Genomic DNA, 21,880 nt, shown 5'->3' on the forward strand with positions numbered 1-21,880 from the left:
CAGCCGTTAGATTAGAGGGGCAGCATAAATTTGAAATTAATTACCTTACCTTTTTAATGGCCTTAATAGGCCTTGTAATTGCTGAACGGAATATCGCGGGACTATGTGATGACGTTGGGATGCTTGCCAGCCAAATCATCGTGTGTCATTTATGCTTGGCCAGGTCGGGTGCCTGTCCGCCAACCGAGCTCAATAATCTGCCCATCGTAATAAACGAAAGCATCACACAAATGTTGTGAAAACAGGATGTGAAATTTTGAGGACAGGAAGTGTTCAAGTGTAACATATTTAATGTATATATTATTCTAAAGCTTGGTTTGTGCACATTCCAATGGAGTCTCTTGATTTTCACCAAATCTCCTTCAGTCACGGGTAGTCGTTTGTTCACTAGAATCTTCAATTTTCCAATATCCTGTTTCAGTGGTGTCATTTAGTCAGCAACTGTCTATAAGAGACAACCATCAGAGTAAATTATTATGACACAATCAAAGAAAGCTGATTTCACACTCACAAAACAGTAACTTTCCATTATCTGGAATGGCATATTGATATAAGCAAGCTGATTAAATAGATGTAAACATATGGTCAGCAGGAGTAAGGCTTATTAATATTAAAATAGTGAGTCCCACTGGCAGACAATGTTGGTCAGAGCATCCACCCTGAAACTGATGTGCAGGCAACAATTTTTTTAAGCTGTTAAGTGTGATGCAAACACATTACTGAAGTCAGTCCTAATTCCACTTGTGGCAGAGGAGGTCACTTTTTAAAAGAAAGAAAGAAGTTCTTTTTCTTCTTAATTCACAGAACCATTCAGCCCATTGTGTCTGTGTCAGCTCTTTGGAAGCGTTTTCCAACTATTGGCAATTCCCCTGCCCTTTCCCTGGAGTTCTGCAAATTTTCCCCTTCAAGTATTTTTCCAATTTCCTTTTGAAAGATATTGGTAATCATTATTGAATTATTCCACCACCCTTTCAAGCAGTGCATTCCAGATCATAATACATATTGCCTCTGCTTTTTGCCAAGTACTTTAAATCTGTGACTTCTGGTTACTGACCCTTTGGCCACTGGAAAATATTTCTCCTATTTACATTATCAAAATATTTACAATACCATTTTGACTGCTTCAATTAAATCTCCCCATACTCTTCCATACTCGAAGGAGAAAAATCCCAGCTCCTCTAGTCTCCCCGGGTAACTGAAGCCCCACATCTCTGATATTACTCCAGTAAATTTCTCCTATACCCACTCCAAGGCCTTGTTATCCTTCCGAAAGTGTGGTTTCCAGAATTGGAACCAATACTTCAGCTGGTGCCTACCCAGTGACTTAATAATGGTTTAGTACAGCATTCCTATTATTTTAATCTATACTCTTATTTATAAAGCCATGGATCTTACGTGTTTTTCTAACAGGCTTCTCAACTTGCCCGACCATCAAAGGCTTCTATAAGCAAACCCCAGGGTCTCCCTGCTCCTGTATTCATTTTAACGTTATACCATTTAGTTTATGTTGCCTCTTCTCACTTTTTCTATCAAAACAGAAGCATGAATCACAAGAAAAAAAGCCTGACCTTGGAGTTTTTGAACTTCCCTTAAAATATCTTCATATACTTGAGCAAATAATTCATCTGGGGGATTTGTTCCATCTAAGTAAACTGAGGCAAAAAACACACTGGATCAATGGATGCTCTATGTAAATTTCTGAAGTCAAACATTGTGATCTTTATTGTTAGCATTATCTTACAGGCTACAGGAAAAATGTACAAAATACTATAAATGTCAAGAGCTTTGAAAATGGCAGGTATCAAAACATTAATTCAGCTAGGTATAAATATTATAATTAATATTTTTTGTGAATAATTTAAAAGATAATAGATATTAGTGGTTTGTGCAAAAACATATTTTATAGGCCTAGATTTTCACCAAGTAAGCTGACACAGATGACATTTAAAAATGATGGGTGGGACCCAATTCCTGGATTCCTGCCCTCATTCCTGTCTCTGGCAAATTTTGCTGATGCAGGATAAGGCTGTGGGTAGCCAGCCCACACACAGCACTCCTGCTCTTGTTGACTCCATTGTGGGGGTGGGCAGTCCCCCCACACCTCACTCCACTCCCAATTTTGGTATAGTCAGACATCTTCTCTAAGTAGACATGGTTCACAACCTCTAAGGGAGTTGTGAACCATGAGTAACCCTAGTCTCGAGTAATCAACCAAAAGAAAAATTCAACTTTCCAATTCCAATATATTGGCCCTCAACTTCTCATAAAGCTATCAACCAATCACAGCCATTTAATAGTATCAATCTCAGAAGCTTTTCTCCACTTTATACTTGTTAATCTTGTGTAAATTAACACAAAAACCACATCAAAGAAAAAAAACATACTAGAGATGTCAATCAAACTAAGTTTGCACTCTCCTGAAAGCTGTATAAACATTGCCTGCTGGGTTGAGTGCATTAGGCATTTTTGGAACTTGGCGAAACATTCATAATGAGGCCATTTGGCAATTGTATCAACAAAAGCAGACACCTGTTTTTCCTATGTAGATTAGGTGTTTATTTAGAGACGATTGAGATGTGAAGTGGAAAAGAGCTTCTGACATTGATACTATGATTGATTTACACTTATAAGAACTTACGGGTGGTACAGAAGGTATGGGAGATATGCACGTGAGGGAATGGAAGATATGATGTGCATGGGGGAGCATGGGGGCACATGGAGGATATCAGGTGGCATTAAGGTCAGGAAGGGGGATCTGAGAGGACATGGAGGGAGCCTGGGGAATATGAAGGTGCATGGGTGATAAGAAAGGACATGGGAGTCAGTGGGGTGTGAGGGTAAGGACTCGTGGGCCTGACGGGTATGATTACAACTGGGCCGACGTCTCAAAAAACAGAAGCGGGCCTACTACCTCTGTTGCAGCCTCAGGCATGCCTCGGGAGGCGGTGGGGTGCAACTCCAACCCGACTCACTTCCCTGGAATGAAAATAGTGGGTAGGGGCCTCTTTAATGGAGATGGGTTACAGAGTCGGGACTTTCCTGACACCTGCTTCTAGTCTCCTTCACAAAAAGTCGGTCCTAGCTTCTGTTCATCATAACACTGCAGCTGTGTTTAGAATTTTGATGGTCTAGAGTCACTTTTTATTATTCTTATTTCTTATATTAGAGCTTTTAAACATGCAGACATATGTTTCAATTTCTGAAGATGCATTTGATTTTTTTTTAATTACTTACAAAATCCTGGTTAGGAACATAGGAACAAGGAGCAGGAGTGGGCCATTCAGCCCATTTAGCCTGCTCTGCCATTCAAGCAGATCATGGCTGATCATCTACTTCTTACGCCATTTTTACCACAATTCCTGTATCCCTTGTTCTCCTTCTTATCCAGAAATCTATTCATTTCTGTCTTGAACATGGTCAATGACTGAGCTTCCACAGCCCTCTGGGGTAGATAATTCTATAGATTCACCACCTCTGAGCAAAGAGGTTCCTCCTCATCTCAGTCTGAAATGGCCTGCCCCTTATTGTGAGACTGTGTCCCCGGTTCTATTTTTCAGGCGGCGGGTGGGCTCAGTGGGAGTGGGCGCGATTGCTCCGCACCTCCATTTTACGTGGGTGGGCCAATTAAGGCTCGCCCAGCATAAGACACAAGCGGTAGCGAGAGCTACCTGTGTGGGTGGGGGAGGGGAGGAGAGAGAGTTGGGGGCCAGGGCTCTTTCGCGCAAGCGTGAAAGAGCGCTTCAATCTCCCTGAGGCACGGAGTTGCCTGAGGGAGATTGAATTGCTACTGAAAATATGAAATACATGGATTAAAATTTTATTTAAACATAAAAGAAAAATGCTGTGGATGCTGGAAATCTGGAACAAAAACAAAAATAGCTGGAAAAACTCAGCAGGTCTGACAGCATCATACATGTCCCCTCATGTGACTGTGTCACATGAAATGGGACACGCTGTTTATATTTAGGAAATTTTAAAAATTAAATTAATAAAAGCTTTAGGAAACTTCATCCCGCTCGTGGATGAGGTTTCCCAAAAAACGCGAAGGCCGCTTGGCCTTTTCGCCTGCCTGTCAACCTTAAGGTTGGATTACCTTAATTACTTCCTTAATGGCCCTAATAGGCCGTTTAAATATCGGCGGCCTTGCAGCCGACTCCGGCATGCGCCCGCCGAAAGAAACATCGCAACACAGCGCGATGACATCGGGACACACGCCCGACATCATCGCATGTCATTTTACGCGTCAGCGTGTTGGGCCCGCGCCCACGTACCGACTGAAAAATCCTGCCCATGTGTTCTAAATTTGTTTACTAATCTCCCGTGTGGGACCTTATCAAAGGTATTCTGAAAATCCAAATATACCATATCCACCGGTTCTCCTTTACCTCTGCTACACGTAACATCCTCAAAAAACAGCAACAGCATTTAGAAATTTAAACTGACAGCATTCTGGCATTAAACTGTTATCCACAGGAGTCTAACAATCTTGATTAGGTCAGAAAACAATTACAGATGTAAACGAAAGTGAAAATGGTTACTTATGTCAGCTACTTTCTCTTCCATGTATTTTCTGTTTTTGAGGTACATTGGCCACACATGTCCATCAAAGTATCCAGGTGGATCAGGGGGGTCATAGACTCTTGAACTAAAATAAAGAGACTCTGTTCACAGTTTTCGATAATTTGATGATAATGATGTGTTTAAAAATATTTTAAATCAGTCCTTACCATCTTCTTCTCTTACATTCTTCATACGGAACGGAGAGATAGTAGCGTTGATTAAAAACATCATTTAAGGGTCTAAAAACATATATGTGTGTGTAAAGCACTACATACAGCATTATAAATTCAGTCATATGCATCAACACACCCAAATCTGTGACTGGATACAGATTCCACAAAATCCCTGTTGGGACTGGTAAAGATCTCTTCAAGTTTTTTGTTCTGAGCTAACTTGAATAGGAACTGGTGCATTCATTTATTTCTGCGCCTCGCAGTTGGTAAAGATGAAGTAATTGAACTTCAAACAATTGGTGCTCCCATGTTCCGTGCAGAGTTATTACCTTAACATTGACCAGTGCAATAATTTCTTTACAAACCAGTTTCTGCACAATAATTTAATAAAAATATATCAAATTAATTAGCATATTACATTAGCTGAATTTTTCAAATATGCAGCTAACATACTTATAATTGTAAAGGAGGAAACCTTCTACTATCAGGATGTTGAGGCCTTTGTTCTCTGATAAAACTGGAGCTTCTTGCTCAATATGCACAGCAGACATGTTCTCCATCCAGGCATAAACTGTATCCATCATGGCTTTCATGTCCAGAGCTGTGATGACTAAAAGTTATTAATGAAATAATTACTGTCAGATGAGAAATTAATTCTCTTAAAAATGTAACAAAACACAAATGTTACAGCGGTCTGTACACAAATGTAAATGCATTTCTTTTTTCTTTCAGTACAGAGCTCTATTCATTTCCCTGGTTTGAGTTCCAACGCTATTATCATTTGATTTGGAACATAAATGGAGTCAAGCGTTCAGTCCATTTTTATTTAGAGTACAAAAAGGGGTACCACATCCTGCGAGAACATTTCAGTTCCATGGGAGGGTGGAGGGCAAATCGAAAGGGACTGAAGAAGGATAGATACTGAAAGCATTCTCCTGATGATTAGTTGAGGATACATCACAGATTCAAGTAGTGGTAAATAAAATAAATTTTCCAATGCTAAGACAATTCCTTTTCCAAGTGCGACCACCTAATACAGTAAATGCCAATGTTTGTTATATGTTTCTGTAGGTTCTTTTACATTTGAATCATGTGGATCCTAGATCTGTTTCAATCAGGCCATTTCCATTCTAACAAAAACTCTGTTCTTTTGAATTAAACATTTGTGACCACTGCATTGTGATTGTTGTATCAAAAAACCTTTTCCAAAGACGTTATAAATCTTACCATCATATTGCTGAAACCCATCTTCTCCGAACTCTACCTCACTGACAGGCTGGATAAAAGTAAACATGAAAACTTAATTTGTTGTTCAAAAATAAAGTTGTTCATTCATCGTTTAAGAAATTAATCTCAATTTTTGCTACATATGATTATAAGATTTTAAGCTTGGAGCTATGTGTCAGGGAAAGGCCATGTAAGATCTAACAGGAGTGTGTGAAAAGCCTTAATGAAGCCTCCAGCATTTGTGCATAAGTCTGCTATTTAACAAAGATGAAGCTGGAGAAAAGCCACTTGAAATTCCACTATCCAGGGTATTGTGTTAATTTTCTGAGTTTGTTTTAAATCTACAATCTATTTTGGACAGTTGCATTGAAGGGAGTATAACTGGGGGTCAGGTTAATTTGGAATTTTAGGGGTTATTATAGTAGTAATTACAGTCTTATGTATGTGCTTGGAACCTTTCGTTAATAAGTACTTCAAGTTAATTTTTAAATATCTCTAAAGGTCTCCATGGACTTATTACTTCTGAATTAAGTGCACACATCTAGGCCTGAAATTTTCCCACGTCGGGCAGGCTTGGTGGGAGCGGCGGGGGTGGCCGCGGAGCTGACTACAGCTCGCAATCGGTTCTGCACCACGATTTCACGTGGGTGGGCCCAGCGTGGAATGTGAGTGGTAGCACCTGTGCGGGCAGAGGGAGGAGGGAGAGCAGGTCCAGCACTCTTTTGCGCACAATGATTGTTAAAAAAATAAATAAATACAATAAAAATTTAAACACGTCCCCTCTCATGTGACTGTGTCACTTTAGAGGGGACATGTTTTCATTTTTCAAAGAAAGTTTTTATTTAAGTTGTAATAGCTTTAGGAAGCCTCATCCTGCTCGTGGATGAGACTTACTAAAAAACATAAAGGCCGCTTGGCCTTTTCGCCTGACCACCAACTGTTAGGTTGGACGGGCTGTGTAAATTTGAAATTAATTAGTTCGTTAATGGCCTTAATAGACCTTTCAATTATCGGCGGGTCCGCTTCCTACTCTGGCGCGCGCCCACGAACAAAATATCACGAGACAGTGCGATGGTGTTGGGACTCACGCCCGACATCATCGCGTGTCATTTTACGTTCCGGCATGTCAGGCCTGCTCCTGCACGCCGAATGTAAAATCCTGGCCCTAATAATGAATACAAATTGCTAAACCATTGTGATAGTGCAACGGAGTTTCCCTTGTGGATTTGGTCCACATCATCTGCTGTGTCATAGCACAGGGGAAACAGGAGTTCACAGTTGGGTTTTGTCTGTTTATACTTCTGTGTGCGTTGGGATTTTTTCTTGTTAAAGGTGTGATATAAATGGATATTATTGTCAGGGAATTACTCCTTTCAATCTTTTAAAAAGCCATTAGAAACACTTCTGGAAAAGATGGCAGAAACACTTCTGGAAAAGATGGCAGAAGGACAAGAGAGAAGTATGATCTTGGATAATAACCATTTTGTTTGGGGCTTGGCTGATTGCAATACAGGTTTAGAGAGGATTTTTTTGTTGGCTATGGGTCTGTTTCTTTGCCTCTTTCAGAAGATTGTAGAGTACAGCGAAGAGTGGGGACATGGAAGTAAGTCTGTTCAAGATTAGGGCAAGTGCACATAGGCCTAATGGTCTCTTCTCATCCTGAGCACATAACATAATGCAGTTAATGCATTTAAAGTAATATTACACAAAGTCTGAAATTGTTAAAAAATCTAGCGTGTTTTACCACTTACCTTGAAAAATGTATCTTGACATAGTAAAACACTGCTTGGAAGGGCTTTCTTAAGTTTGCATGCAAGTGTAGTTTTTCCACCGTTTGTGACACTGAATTAAAAAGAGACATCACTAATTTTATTTTTATTTACACAAAATAAAATTGTGTATTACAATAGGATCAGACCAAGCAGACCACATCAATGCTCCAGAATGCTATATTCCATCAAAATACCTAAACATTGTCACAGAAGTGCACTTCCAGGTTTCACAGAAATAACCTGGGTGCTTCTGCTCCAAAAACCCATCTCCAGCGAGATCATGACTCCTGGCCAGTTATGATCTGGAGACCATAAGATGTAGGAACAGAAGCAGGCCATTCAGCCCACTGAGTCTGCTACACCATTCAATAAGATCATGGCTGATCTGATAATCCTCAAATCTGCTTTCCTGTCTTTTCCTCATAACCCTTCATTCCCTAACTGACTAAAAGTCTGTCTATATCAGCCTTGAATATACTTAATGACCCAGCCTCTACAGCTATCTGCAGTAAAGAATTCCACACACTGGCTACCCTCTGAGAGAAGAAATTCCTCCTCATCTCTGTTTTAAATGGGCGCCCCCTTACTCTGAGATTATGCCCTCTGGTCCTAGACTCTCCCAAAAGGGGAAACAACCTCTAAGCATCTACCCTGTCAAGCCCCCTAAGATTCTTGTGTGTTTCAATAAAGTTGCCTCTCATTCTTCTAATCTCTAATGAACACAGGCCCAACCTGTTCAACCTTTCCTCATAAGAAAATCCCTCCACACCCAGGATCAACCTAGTAAACTTTCTTTGGACTGCCTCCAGTGCCAGTATATCTTTCCTTAGTTTAATGGACCAAAATTGTTCAAAGTATTCTAGGTGCGGGCTAGCTAATGCCTTGTATAGTTTTAGCAAGACTTCCTTATTTTTATACTCCATTCCCTTTGAAATAAAGGCCAACATTCCATTTGGCTTCCCTATCACCTGTTGAACTTGTTTGTTAGTTTTTTGTGATTCATGCACAAGGACTCCCAAATCCCTCTGTGCTGCAGCCTTCTGCAGTCTTTTTCTATTTAAATAATATTCAGCTCCTCTATTCTTCCTGCCAAATTGCAGAACCTCACATTTTCCCACATTATATTCCATCTTCCAAGTTTTTGCCCACTCACTTAACCTGTCTATATCCCTCTGTGGCCTCCTTGTGTCATCCTCACCACTTGCCTTCCCATCTATTTTTGTGTCATTTGCAAACTTGAAGATAGTACATTCACTTCCCTCATCTAAGTCATTAATATATACTGTGAATATTTGAGGCCCCAGCACTGATCCCTGTGGCACTCCACTAGTTACAGGTTACCATCCCAAAAATGCCCCCCTTATCCCAACTCTCTGTCTTCTATTATTTAAACAATCCTCTGTCCATGCTAATATACTACCCCCAACACCATGGGCTCTTATCTTACTAAGTAGCCTTATGCATGGTACTTTATCGAACGCCTTTTGGAAATCCAAATATATTATACCTACTGGTTCCCCTTTATCTATCCTGCTTGTTACCTCCTCAGAGAATTCTAAAAAAATTTGTTAGGCATGATTTCTCCTTCATCAAGCCATGCTGGCTCTGCTTGATTAGATTATGTATTTCTAAATGCTCTGCTACTACATCCTTTATAATAGACTCCAACATTTTCCCAAAGACAGATGTTAAGTTAACTGGCCTATAGTTACCTGTTTTTTGTCTCCCTCCCATTTTGATTGTTCTCCAATCCTCTAGGACTTTTCCAGAATCTAAGGGGAGAATTTTCTCCTCATCGGATGGGACAGTAGGGAGCAGGCGCAGAGCCGATCGCTGCCTGTAATCGGCTGCGCGCCACCATTTTGTGTGGATGGGCCAATTAAGGTCCACCCAGCATGACGTGCGCCCGGTAGCACTCAGCGCTACTTGTGCGGGCAGGGGGAGGAGGGAGAGTTGGGGCCTGCGCTCTTTTGCACACGCATGTGAAAGAGCGCAGAAATCTCCCTGAGGCACAGAGCTGCCTCAGGGAGATTAAGTTCAGTGTTAAAGTTTAAAATAAAGAAAGTTAAAAATCATTTACATATGCTTCCTCACGTGACAGCCTCACATGAGCTGGGATATGTTTATGAAATGTTTAAAAAATATGTATTAATTTAATAAACCCTTCATGAAACCTCATCCCGCCCGTGGATGAGATTTCATGAAAAATGCGAAGGCCCCCTGGGCTCTTTACATGCCCTCCAACCTTAAGGTTGAATGGGCAGCCCTGTCAAATTGCCTAATTAGTTTATTAATGGCCTTAACAAACCTTTGACAGTTTGGTGGGCGCACAGCCAACTCCGGTGTGTGCCGCCAACTCTGGTGCGCGCCCGATAAATGGAAGATTGGAATGATGCCCGGTCATGTTGGGATGCACATGAGTGGGCAAAAACTGCCCTAAGGATTCTTCGAAGATTACTACCAGTGCGTCCACTATCTCTGTAGCTATTTCCTTTAATACCCTAGGATGCAACCCATCAGGTCCAAGGGACTTATCAGCCTTTAGCCCCATCAGTTTCCCTAGTACTTTTTCTCTAGTGATAGTTATTGTATTTATTTCCTCCCCCCCGTTTTTGTCCCTTGATTATTTAGTATTTTAGGAAGACTATTAGTATCTTCTACTGTGAAGGCTGAAGCAAAGTATTTATTCAACTCCTCTGCCATTTCCTGGTTCTCCATTATTATTTCCCCAGCCTCATTCTCTAAGGGGCTTATGTTCACTTTGGCCTCTCTCTTCCTTTTTATATATTTAAAGACGTTCTTACTGTCCGTTTTTATATTACTTGCTGGTTTACCCTCAAAGTTTATTTTCTCCCTCTTTAGTTTTTTGGTCATCTTTGCTGGTTTTTAAAACTTTCCCAATCCTCTGGCTTACCACAAATCTTTGCCACATTGTATGTTTTTTCTTTCTGATACTGTTCTTAACTTCCTTGGTTAACCATGGTTGGTCTATCCCCTTTCCTGGAATCTTTCTTCCTCACTGGGATATGCCTTTGTTGAGTCATGAAATATTTTCTTAAACGTCTGTCATTGATCATCAACCTCTTTTCCGCTAAACTGCTTTCCCAGTCCACTCCAGCCAACTCTGCCCTCATTCCTTTGTAATTACCCTTATTTAAATTTAGCACAGTTGTTTCCAAACCAAGTTTCTCACTGTACTGAGATTCCTGGGTGGCACCCCACAACTCTCTCATGCAATGAAATTAAAACTCTGGCCTCAAAACTACAGGTATGATTCAACCAGGCGGTCAGGTGTCCAAAAGTCAAAGTTAATCTCATTAACTGTTCTTTCTTCCCTAAAACTTTGTATTCTGTAATTTACATTATAAAATGTTCAGATTTTGCACAGTCAACCATGATAGATTCGTAGGTTTTTGTATATTCATTCATGGGATGTGGATGTCACAGGGAAAGTTGGCTTTATCGTCCATCCCTAATTTTCCTTCACAGTGTGGCCTGCTAGGCCATTTTAGAGGGCAGCTAGGAGTCAACTACATCACTGTGGACCTGGAGTCACCTACAGGCAGGCCAGGTAAGGATAGCAGTTTTTCATCCCAATAATTCATTAGTGAACCAGTTGTTCTGTGTTGGGTTTTAAACTCATGTCTCATCAGTCTAGAGTTCTGGATCATTAATCCAATAGCATATACTACGCTATATATATTTTTCTAAAATCCAAGTACTTCACATTTTATTCTCCCTAATTCATCAAGGCTGTCCCCTTAAGCAAAAAAAAACCCCAAAAATTTCTTACATCAAATAATACCAACAGAATTTTTAATTTTTGGCTTGAGACTTAAAAAGTTTACAAGTTAACTGCTTCATTATAGTTATTTTTTTTCTTCTGCTCATGTCTCAAGTTGTTGGGAACAATCTGAAAACTACACTCCCACATTGCCTCACACAATGCAGGGTATCATTTTCAATAGCGGGTGAAGATACCTCGCATTCAATTCCAAGTGAAATTTCTAATTCAAACCCCAAGTTTCAAAGAGTGTTGTGAGCCTGTGTAGAATAAACTGCTCTTCTAACATGAAATTAGCAATTTTATTGATAGTTTCACAGATTTAAAAAAGAAGAATTGTGCATTATTTATGTGCTTGTGATAAATGTTACTGTTTGCTGGGAACAGTAGCCTGAGTGAAGGAGGAAGATTGTGGCCAAAACAGTCCTTAGAAATTATTTCAGCAGATTGAGTTCTTTGTTTGAGGTACATTTTAATTTGGTGGTTTTGTGATGCTTGCTTTAGCTGTTTAGAAACCTTCAATATAGGTAGGTGTGAGTTAAGAAGAATAAGAAGATCGCATATCACTTAGAAAATAAGTGTCTAAATGGGTAGAGGAACAGGGAAATCGGGGAGTAGATACACAAATGGCTAAAAAGTAGCACTGCAGATTAAGAAAGCCATTAAAAAAACAAACAAAATTGTTGGGTTTCATTTCTAGAGGGATAGAGTTGAAAAGAACAGAGGTTATGTTTAACTAGCATAGATACTTGGTTAGACCACACTTTTGCAGCATGAACAGTTCCACTCTCTGTATTATAAAAGAACATAGAACTGGAGAAGCTCCAAGAATGATTTAATAAGCTGATACAAGAACTCAGAGGTTATACTTCTCTTTCATCCAGGAAAGAAAGATTGAGGGTAATCTGATAGATGATTTTAATATTATGGGGAGAATTTTCTCCCCGTCACTGGGTTTGGGCGGGAGCGGGCAGGGGCGGGGGTGCAGCCGATCGCCGCCCGCGATCGACTGCATCCACCTTTTTACATAGGTGGGCCAATTAAGGCCCGCCCAGCGTGACGCGCACTTGGAAGTGCTGAGCATTCGCAGTGTGGGTGGGAGAAGAAGGCCGAGTCGGGGCCTGTGCTCTTTCGTGTATGTGCGCGAAAGAGCACAGAAATCTCCCTGAAGCACAGAGCTGCCTCAGGGAGATCAGTTTGATATGTAAAAATTTAAATAAAAGAAGAAACATTTTTTTAAGATGTGTCCCCTCATGTGACGGTGTCAGTGTTACATGAGCTGGGACTTGTCTATGAATTTTTTGAAAAATTTTATTAAAGTTTAAAAACCCCTCATGAAACCCCATCCTGCCCGTGGGTGAGGTTTCATGATAAATACGAAGGCCACTTGGGCTCTTCGCCTGCCCACCGATCTTAAGGTTGGACAGGCAACTACGTTAATTATTTGGATTGGAATTTAAGTGGCCTTAATAGGCCTTTGACAGTTCGGCGGGTGCGCAGCCGACTCCGGTGCGCGCCCACCAAACTCAAGATCTGAATGATGCGTGATGACTTCGGGATGCATGCCTGACGTCACCGAGCGTCATTTTATGCATTGGCGAGCGGGCCCTGCCCCTGCTCGCCAAACTGAAGATTCTGCCCTCTGAAAGGGTTTGATGAGATAAATGTAGACAAGATGTACGGAATTTAGTCCAGGATACGGGCATCTTGCCTGCCGGCTGGAGAGTCAGCAAGAGCCCCATCTCGACTCCTTTAGGGAAGGCCCACTATGTTAATTGCCAGTCACTTATGTGGCTGGCCTTCACTGAGATCAAGGAACACGGGGTAGACATCTCTTCCCTGAGAGCTGCCGGCCAATCAGAGGCCTTCGATCAAGCCCCCATCCCAGGAGCCTGCAAGCACACGCGACAGAGTTTGCTTTTTGGGCTTCCCGCATGGCAACTGCCCTGTCTGCCACATGGTGAATACCAGAGATGGCTGGATCAGATCCTTAAATAGGCTTCAAGTGGTTTTGGGGCAGGAAGGCCGTCCACAAGCCTTTCCGCCTGGACTTAATCGAGGCAGAGGCAGGAAGACAATGGGGTCCCCACACTGCACCATCTAGTCCAAGGGGAAGGGCATTAAATTCCATCCAATGTTTCCACTTGTTGGTGAGACCAGAACTAGGGGCCATAAATATAAGATGGTCACTGACAAAGAGACTATAGGAGAAACTTCATTACCCTGAGAGTGCTTAAAATGTGGAACAAAAATAAAAATACCTGGAAAAACTCATCAGGTCTGGCAGCATCTGCGGAGAGGAACACAGTTAACGTTTCGAGTCCGTATGACTCTTCAACAGAATGTGGAATTAGCTACCACAAGTAGTTGAGGCTATGATCACATATGCATTTAACGGAAAGCACACGAGGGAGAAAAGAGTAGAAGGATATGTTGATGGGGTTAGATGAAGGAGGAGGCTCATGTGGTGCATAAACACTAGCATGGACCCGTTGGGCCTATGTATGTGCTGTAAATACTTTGTAAGTAATAACTCCAGATAAGAAAGTTGCTGTAAAAATAGTCTCAGCAGAAGAATACAGGGTAAGTAAACTCAGCAACATATTCTCTCATCATGTAAAGTGATAAATTCAGTAATAGTGATTTAAATTTACTGATACTTACCCTCCAATTCCAACAATAAGTTTTATCATTTTTGGCTTTCAAACAGACCTCTAATCAATCTTGTACTGAATTCAGGAAATGATGATGCATCAGTCCTGCAATTTATGAAAAAGAAAGATATTTATGCTCTTGTATTTCTGTAAGGTCTCTGATATTATGTTGAGCCTGCTGCAGTCTGTTCCTTTCTCACCTCATCACTTTCTTTACCTACACGTAATCAGAACAGTGGTACTCAAACCCTTCTTTAATTTTGCTAACACATCTAATAAATGTCTTTTGAAAGTCCATGTAGGTAGTATCCCACAGCAGCTCTCTACATTACTTCATTAAAGAACTCAACCAAGCTAGCCAAATATATTTTCATTTTCCTTTAACAAATCTATCTATGTTGACTTTCATTTATGAACCCATGCTTTTCCAAATACCAATTAGTCTAGTCTTGGATTTTTGTTTGTAAAAGTTCTCCCACAATGCTTGTGTTTGCCGGGGTTTATCCCTCTCCCCACTTCTAAACATGGCTGTAACATTTGCAACCCTTCAGTCCTCTTACCCTACCCCCATATGCAAGGATTGAAAAGATTGTGTCCAGAGTCTCTGTAGTTTCCAGCCTTAGTTCCCTCATTAACTATGGATGCATCTCACCACACTAGGTGACTTTTCTACTTCGCTTTTATTTTTATTTTGTAAAGAACATATCTTTTTATTTCTGTTGGACTGTGGATAAAAATTACAATGGCTGCAGTTTAAACATTATGTCTACTGGAACAGTGTGAGTGATATATACAATGTTGCTGTCCTGGAACAGAGCATGCCATGAAAGACAGGATGGTGCTGAAGAGAAGTCTGGCCTAATGGAGAACTGCCTGGCAACATTTTAATTGGCTCCTGACATGTGATCAGGGTTTGTATGAGAGCAGTGCAGCAGAATAGCTCCTAGCCTGAAAGAGAAAATATCTAAAATCTCTTTCTCCTGTGTCTAAGATTCCAGTAATTTCATAATAACAGCTAGCTGGCTTTTTTTCCTCATATCTCTGTAACCTGCTGTCTGTCCCTGAAAACCCCTGTCAAGAGGCAAAGGGGGAAATCAGTTGGAGACATTGAAAGGCAAGTGCTCAACCAGTGAACTAAAAACTGAAAATTCTGGGAAGACCACCTTGTGTCACCAACAAAGAACTGGAAGACATTGATCAAAATCAACCCATCAAATCCTGTACTCCGGAATTGGTGCAATTGAAATGTTCTATTCCACTCTTAAAATCCATGCTTTTGTGTATCTTATGTGTCTTGTATGTGGGTGTTTGGGATTTAAGAAGGGGTAGAGCTTAGGTTATAGAGTTAGAAATTAGCAGTTCATATTTCTCTCTTTTGCCACTTGTGAAAGACAATTTGTTCAATAAACAGTTATGTACTTATTGAGACCTGGTGCTTGTATTCTGTTAATCAAAATTAAACAATTAGGTGGGTTGATCAAACTTTTTCACATTTGTCACAGCTCGTGGAGCAGTGAGGCTTGATATTACAATGCACTATCCCCAATGAGCGGTGACAAAGTTTGGGGACTCGTTCTGGATATTTTGGAACAAAAGGCAATGCCAATTTGAGTGTAGACCTAGTCAGTAATAAAAGCTAAAAGGGAACACCAGGTTTGTACTGTCAAAAATAAGATGGCACTGGAAACTGCTAAAGCTTTTCTGCAAGTGGAAGAGATCTCCCTGATGATTTTATTAGGTATCCCAAAAGCCAGGTTAATCAAATTGGCAAGTAAATTAAGAATTGGATTGTCTACCAAAGCTAGGAAGGCAGAGATAATTGAAGAGATGGCACAGCTTTTGAAATTGGAAGGAATACCCAAGAAACCGAGTTCTCCAAGGAATGGGTTCAAATTCAGTTGCAAATAAAAAAAATTGGAACTAGAGGCAGTAGAAAAGGAAAGAGAATGGGCATTTCAAAGGGAGTTAGAAACGATGAAGTTAGAAAAGGAGGAAAGAGAAAAAGAGAGAGAAATCTAGCTTAAATTGCTGACAGTTGAAAAAGAGACACCAGTAGGTGAGGCAGGACTTATGTCCAGATCGAAACCCAGTGGGGAGATGTATAAATGTGTACAAGCTCTTCCAAAATTTGAGGAAAGGGATGTTGAAGCATTCTTTATTTCATTTTGAGAAGACAGCTAAACAGATGAACTGCCCAAAGGAAACTGGACATTGCCCATGCAGAGCAAATTGACAGGTAGAGCACAGGAAATGTATGCTTCACTATCAGAGGAGGTTTCTAGGGATTGTGATATGGTGAAAAAGGCCATTTTGAGTGCATATGAGTTGATCCCTGAAGCATACAGACAAAAGTTTCAAAATTTAAGGAAGCAGCCTGGGCAAACTTACATTGAATTCGCAAGGGTTAAGCAAAGTAGTTTTGGCAGGTGAATACGAGCATTAGGAGTTGAAACTACCTCTGAAGTTCTCAGAGAGACCATTATCTTGGAAGAATTTAAAAACTCCCTGTTGAAGACCTAAGGGTTGCAATTGCTAGACAGACAGCAGTAATGGATGATAATTATGAGCTGATCTATAACCCCTATAAATTTTGAAAAGGATAGAAAATGGGAGAGTGAAAGGAAGGTGAGTAGCCAGGGTGAAGAATGGATAACTAGAAATACCTTGAGATCTCCTCCCCAGATCAGGAAGGAAGGTAATGAGGGTGGAGGTGAACCTTGAAGGCCTGAGTGTTTCCATTGCAATAAAGTGAAACACATTCATTCAAAATGCTGCGAGTTGCAAGGGAAATCCATGGGACTTATTGGAGTTCATAAGGTTGAGTCCAAAAGGGGAACTCAAAAAGAATATGCCACGGATCAAATTGTAGCTTTAACTACAAATAAGGGTCTGGGGTAACCACTGCTGTGAATGCAGGTGAAGCAAATAAGGTAGATGAGAGAAATAAAGGATTTTTGTCCAAAGAAAAGATAACCCCTTTTTCATCAAATGATGTGGCTAAACCCATAACTACATTCAGAGACACAGGAGCTACTCAAACTCTCTTGCTGGGGAAGGACCTATTTTTCCCTCCAGAGAGTTCAATGAAAGATAAAGCATTGGTAAACGGGATAAGTGGAGGATTTATCCCAGTTCTGTTGTACAAAGTGCAATTGGAGGGTGATTTGTTGTCTGGATCGGTGGTTGTAGGAATGGTTAAGAAATTACCCATGGATGGAGTTGATTTATCCTGGGGAATGATTTGGCAGGAGTGAAGATCATAACTTCATCCATAATTACAGAAAGTCCGAGAGAGGCTAAAGAAACAGAGCAGTTACAAGAACTGGTTCCTGTTATTTTTCCATTGTGTAAGGTGACTACAGCAAAGGCTAAACAAAGTCCATCATCAGAGGTCAAAGGAATATCATGAGCAGGTGTAAGAGTAGCCGAAGCTTTCTTTAAGGATGAGGGTAATTCAAAGGAAGCGTTTAGCATGTCTTCATTAATTGAAGCTCAGAAAGCAGGTCTAGAGTTAAACAAGTTAGCACAGTCAGCTCACATTGAAGCTGAGGCTGAAGGAGTTCTGGTGCGCTATTACATTAAAAACGTAGTTCTGATGAGGAAGCGGAGACACCCTCATAGACCCGGGATGAGGAATGGTCAGTTGCTTATCAGATAGTGGTACCGCCCAAATATCGTAAGGAGATATTGCGAGTAGCACATTAAATCCCTATGGTTGAACATGTAGGAATATGGAAAACCCAAGCATCGATAAACAGGCATTTTATCTGGCCAACATTTCATAAGGGTGTAGTGCAATTTTGTAAAATGAGTCATACATGTCAGGTAGTAGGTAAACCTCAACATGTAATCAAACCAGCACCTTTAATACCCATAACAGTTATTGAAGAACCATTCAGTCGGGTATTAGTAGATTGTGTCAGACCATTACCCATAATGAAAGATTACAATCATGGATATGACAACCGATTTCCAGAAGCTATTCCTTTAGGGACAATTACAGCTATGGTGGTAGTGCAAAAGTTGACTCCGTTTTTCACTCGTTATGGCCTACTAATTGAAATATAATCTGATCAAGGTTCTAATTTCATGTCTAAAATTTTCCAGGACATTATCAGCAGCTCGGGTATCCAACAAGTAAAGTCTACTGTCTATCACCCAGAGACACAGGGAACTTCAGAGAGATAGCATTAGACTCTCAAAACCATAAGACCTATTGCCATGAATACCCAAAGGATTGGGACAAAGGATTAGATTTCTTACAATTTGCTACTAGAGATTCTCTGAACGAATCGACTGGATTTAGTCCATTCGAATTGATCTATGATCATGAAATAAGAGGTCCTTTAAAAGTGATTAAGGAATAGTTCCTAAAGCAGAAAGACAAATCCTCCATGTTGGATTACGTGTCCATGTTTCGAAAAAGACTCACAGGAGCATGTTAAGTAACATGAGAGCACTTAAAAAATTCCCAAGCCAAAATGAAAGAGGGGGCAGACAAACATGCTAAAACTAGAACGTTCCAAGCAGGAGATGAAGCATTGGTATTATTACCTTTGCAGGTGAACCCCTGAAAGCGAAATTCAGTGGCCTCTATAAGATAGTTAGAAGAGTCAGCGAAGTGACTTACCTGATAGATACTCGTGTGTAGGAAGAAGAAACAGTCACATAAACATGTTGAAGTAATATCATCGTAGAGAAGATGATAAGACAGAACAAGTCTGCCAGGTGGTAGGAATGGTGGAAGATGAGAGGCAGTAAGGGCAAGGTAGAAGGAGAAATACAGTACCCAAAGTGAACTTCCTACAATTCAACTAGCCAATACAACAATACTGGGATAGTTTGATACTATGTTCTCATATTTCGAGGAAGGACCAAGGGAAGATCTAATAAGGTTACTTAGGAAGCATAAGGGAATTTGTAGGGATATACTTGGATGTACTAAGTTAGTTAAGCATGACATGGATGTAGGAGACTCAGTGCCAATAAAACATCAATATCAGTTGAGCCCAGAAAAACAAGCACAGTTGGAACCAGAGATCCAATATATGCTGGACAATCAATTGATTGAGCCTAGCCAAAGTAACTGGAGCTCACCGGTAATGTTGGTTCCTAAACTGGATGGATCCATTAGATTTTGTATAGACTACAGGAAAGTGAATGTAGTAATGAGGGCAGATTCATACCAGATTCCTTGGTTAGAAGATTGCATCAATGGTTGGCAGTGCCTCATTTCTTTTTAAAATTGATCTATTGAAGGGGTACTGGCAAGTGACATTAACATTAAGGGCTAAAAAAAATCTGCCTTTGTTACGCCAAGTGGGTTGTATCAATGGCATGTATCCATAGCATACAGGGCTACGGGCCAAGTGCTGGAAAATGGGATTAGAATAGATAGGTGCTTAATGGCCGGCATGGACACGATGGACCAAAGGGCCTGTTTCTCTGCAGTACAACTCTATGACTCTAACGTCTAGTCATGCCGTTTGGGTTTAAAAACGCACCAGCTATATTTCAGAGTCTTATGAATCAAGTCGTAGCTGAAGTCCCTAAATGTGTAGTTTAGTTAGGTGATGTCGTAATATATAGTAACACATGGGAAGAACATGTAAAGCGCTTAGAGGACCTGTGTAAGCAATTGCAGTTGGCTGCTTTAGTCATTAATCTGGTCAAACGCGAATTTGCAAAAGCAAGGGTATATCACCTAGGTCACATTGCAGGACAAGGGCAAGTGTTGCCAAGAACAGCAAAAGTGAACACTCAAATAGAATTTCCCATTCCTAAAACTAAATGAGAAATCATGAGGTTTTTGGGAATGTGTTGGTTTTATAGGAAGTTTGTGCCTAACTACCTGTACTACTTGTACCTCTCACCAATTTGTTAAGAAAACAGGCAAAAGTGGTATGGTCAGCAGAATGCCATGCAGCCTTTGAAAAGTTAAAGGCGATCTTAATAAATGAACCAGTGTTGGCTGCCCCTGACTTTACCAAGCCTTTTAAAATGGCAACTGATGCTAGCAACTTGGGGGTAGGTCCTATTAAAACATGATAAGTTAGGGATAGAGAGCTGGTGGGGAACTTTTCCAGAAACTAAATCAAAATTAGAGGAAGTACTCTACAGTAGAAAAAGAAACTCTTAGCATTGTTGTTATCTCTTCAAGTCGTAGCTGAAGTACCTAAATGTGTAGTTTAGTTAGACGATGTTGTAATATATAGTAACACATGGGAAGAACATGTAAAGCAATTAGAGGACCTGTGTAAGCAATTGCTTTGAAGTTTATGTCCAACGCGATAACAAAGAATCATTAAGCTACACTGACCATAATCCACTGGCGTTCATTAAAAGTTTAAAAGTCGAAATGCGAGACTGTTTACATGGAGTTTATTGTTTCAGCCACTCAATTTAAAATTGTTCACATTGCCAGTAAAGATAATGTGATCACAAATGAATTGTCCCAAGTATAAAATACTAAAAAATATTAAATGGGTAAGAAATGCTGAAGGTTATATAAGGGGGAGGAAAGATGAATGGAAGTAAGTCTTGTGTTTTGTTGTCCATGTGTCACATAGCTTGCGATGAAACGCATTTTTGAAATGGCATTTCATCTTTATTGAAGGGTGAAGGCATATAAGGAACATACCTTTTTATTTCTGTTGGACTGTTGTAAAGAACGTATCCTTTTATTTGCTGTTAGACTATGGGTTGAAATTACAATGGCTGCAGGTTGAAAGACATGTCCACTAGAACAAGATGAGGGATATATAAAATGTTACAGTCCTGGAACAGAGTGTGCCATGAAAGACAGGATGATGCTGGAAAGGAGTCCTGGACCAAGGGCCTGGCAACGTTTTAATTGATTCCTGACCAGGTGGTTAGGTTTTGTGTGAGAAGTAGTGCAGCAGCTCCTAGCCTGAAAGGAACAAGACCTAAAACCTCTTTCTCCTCTGTGTGGAAGATTCCAATAATTCCACAATAATAGCTAACTAGCCTTTTCTCCTCATAACTCTGAAACCTGCTTTCTCTCTGAAAACTCCCATCAAGAGCCAAAGGGGGAAAATCACTGTTCGAGACATTGAAAGGCAAGTGCTCAACCAGTGAACTAAATACTGAAAGTGCTGGAAGACCACCTTGTCATCAACAAGAACTGAAAGGAATTTGGAAGACATCAGTCAAAATCAACCCACTGAATCCTGTACTCCTGAATTGGTGCGATTGAACTGTTTTATCCAACCCTTAAGATCCATGTTTTTGTGTCTTATGTGTCTTGTATGTGTGTGTATAGGGATTTAAGAAGGGGTAGAGTTTAGGTTATTGAGCTAAAATTAACATTAATTAGAATTAAAAATTCTTTCTTTTGCCACTTGTGAAAGACAATTTGTTCAATAAATAGTTATTTACTTGTCAAATTTACAAACCTGGTGCTCGTGTTCTGTTAACTTAAACAATTAGGTGGGTTGATCAAACTTTTTCACATTTGTCGCGGCTGGAGACATAGTGGTGCTTGACATTGCAGCGCAGAGTCATGACAGCACGTGGTATCCATTTGATTTATATGTGAATGTGCAATTTACTAAATGAGGACACAAGTCTTTCTCAGTGTAAGCTTTTTGTTCCACATTATTAAAAACAAAACTCTTTCACTTCTTCTTTAAGATTTGAGATTAGGCTTTATTTAGCAAAGGATTCTGTGCTCAATTATGGGGAAGAACA

The 21,880-nt window shown here is 40.4% G+C and overlaps 1 protein-coding gene across 4 annotated transcripts in view; it reads right to left on the reverse strand.

Annotated features, from left to right (window-relative positions):
- Positions 1-272: 272 nt before the first annotated feature.
- The window catches only part of LOC121277330 (nicotinamide riboside kinase 1-like), a 30,933-nt gene continuing 9,325 nt past the window's right edge, over positions 273-21,880 (reverse strand). For 3 of the 4 annotated variants that reach the window (XM_041186665.1, XM_041186663.1, XM_041186664.1), the window contains 8 exons: positions 14,181-14,275; positions 7,712-7,802; positions 5,961-6,009; positions 5,187-5,343; positions 4,728-4,799; positions 4,539-4,645; positions 1,569-1,652; positions 273-445 (listed from right to left, as the gene is read on the reverse strand). In XM_041186665.1, the coding sequence (XP_041042599.1) occupies positions 435-445; positions 1,569-1,652; positions 4,539-4,645; positions 4,728-4,799; positions 5,187-5,343; positions 5,961-6,009; positions 7,712-7,802; positions 14,181-14,209 (600 nt within the window). In that variant the 5' untranslated portion in view covers positions 14,210-14,275 and the 3' untranslated portion in view covers positions 273-434. The remainder of the gene's footprint in view (positions 446-1,568; positions 1,653-4,538; positions 4,646-4,727; positions 4,800-5,186; positions 5,344-5,960; positions 6,010-7,711; positions 7,803-14,180; positions 14,276-21,880) is intronic. The other variant, XM_041186667.1, reaches the window with a different exon arrangement.

Source organism: Carcharodon carcharias, chromosome 4 (genome assembly GCF_017639515.1).
Source record: "Carcharodon carcharias isolate sCarCar2 chromosome 4, sCarCar2.pri, whole genome shotgun sequence".
Taxonomy (NCBI): Eukaryota; Metazoa; Chordata; class Chondrichthyes; order Lamniformes; family Lamnidae; genus Carcharodon; species Carcharodon carcharias.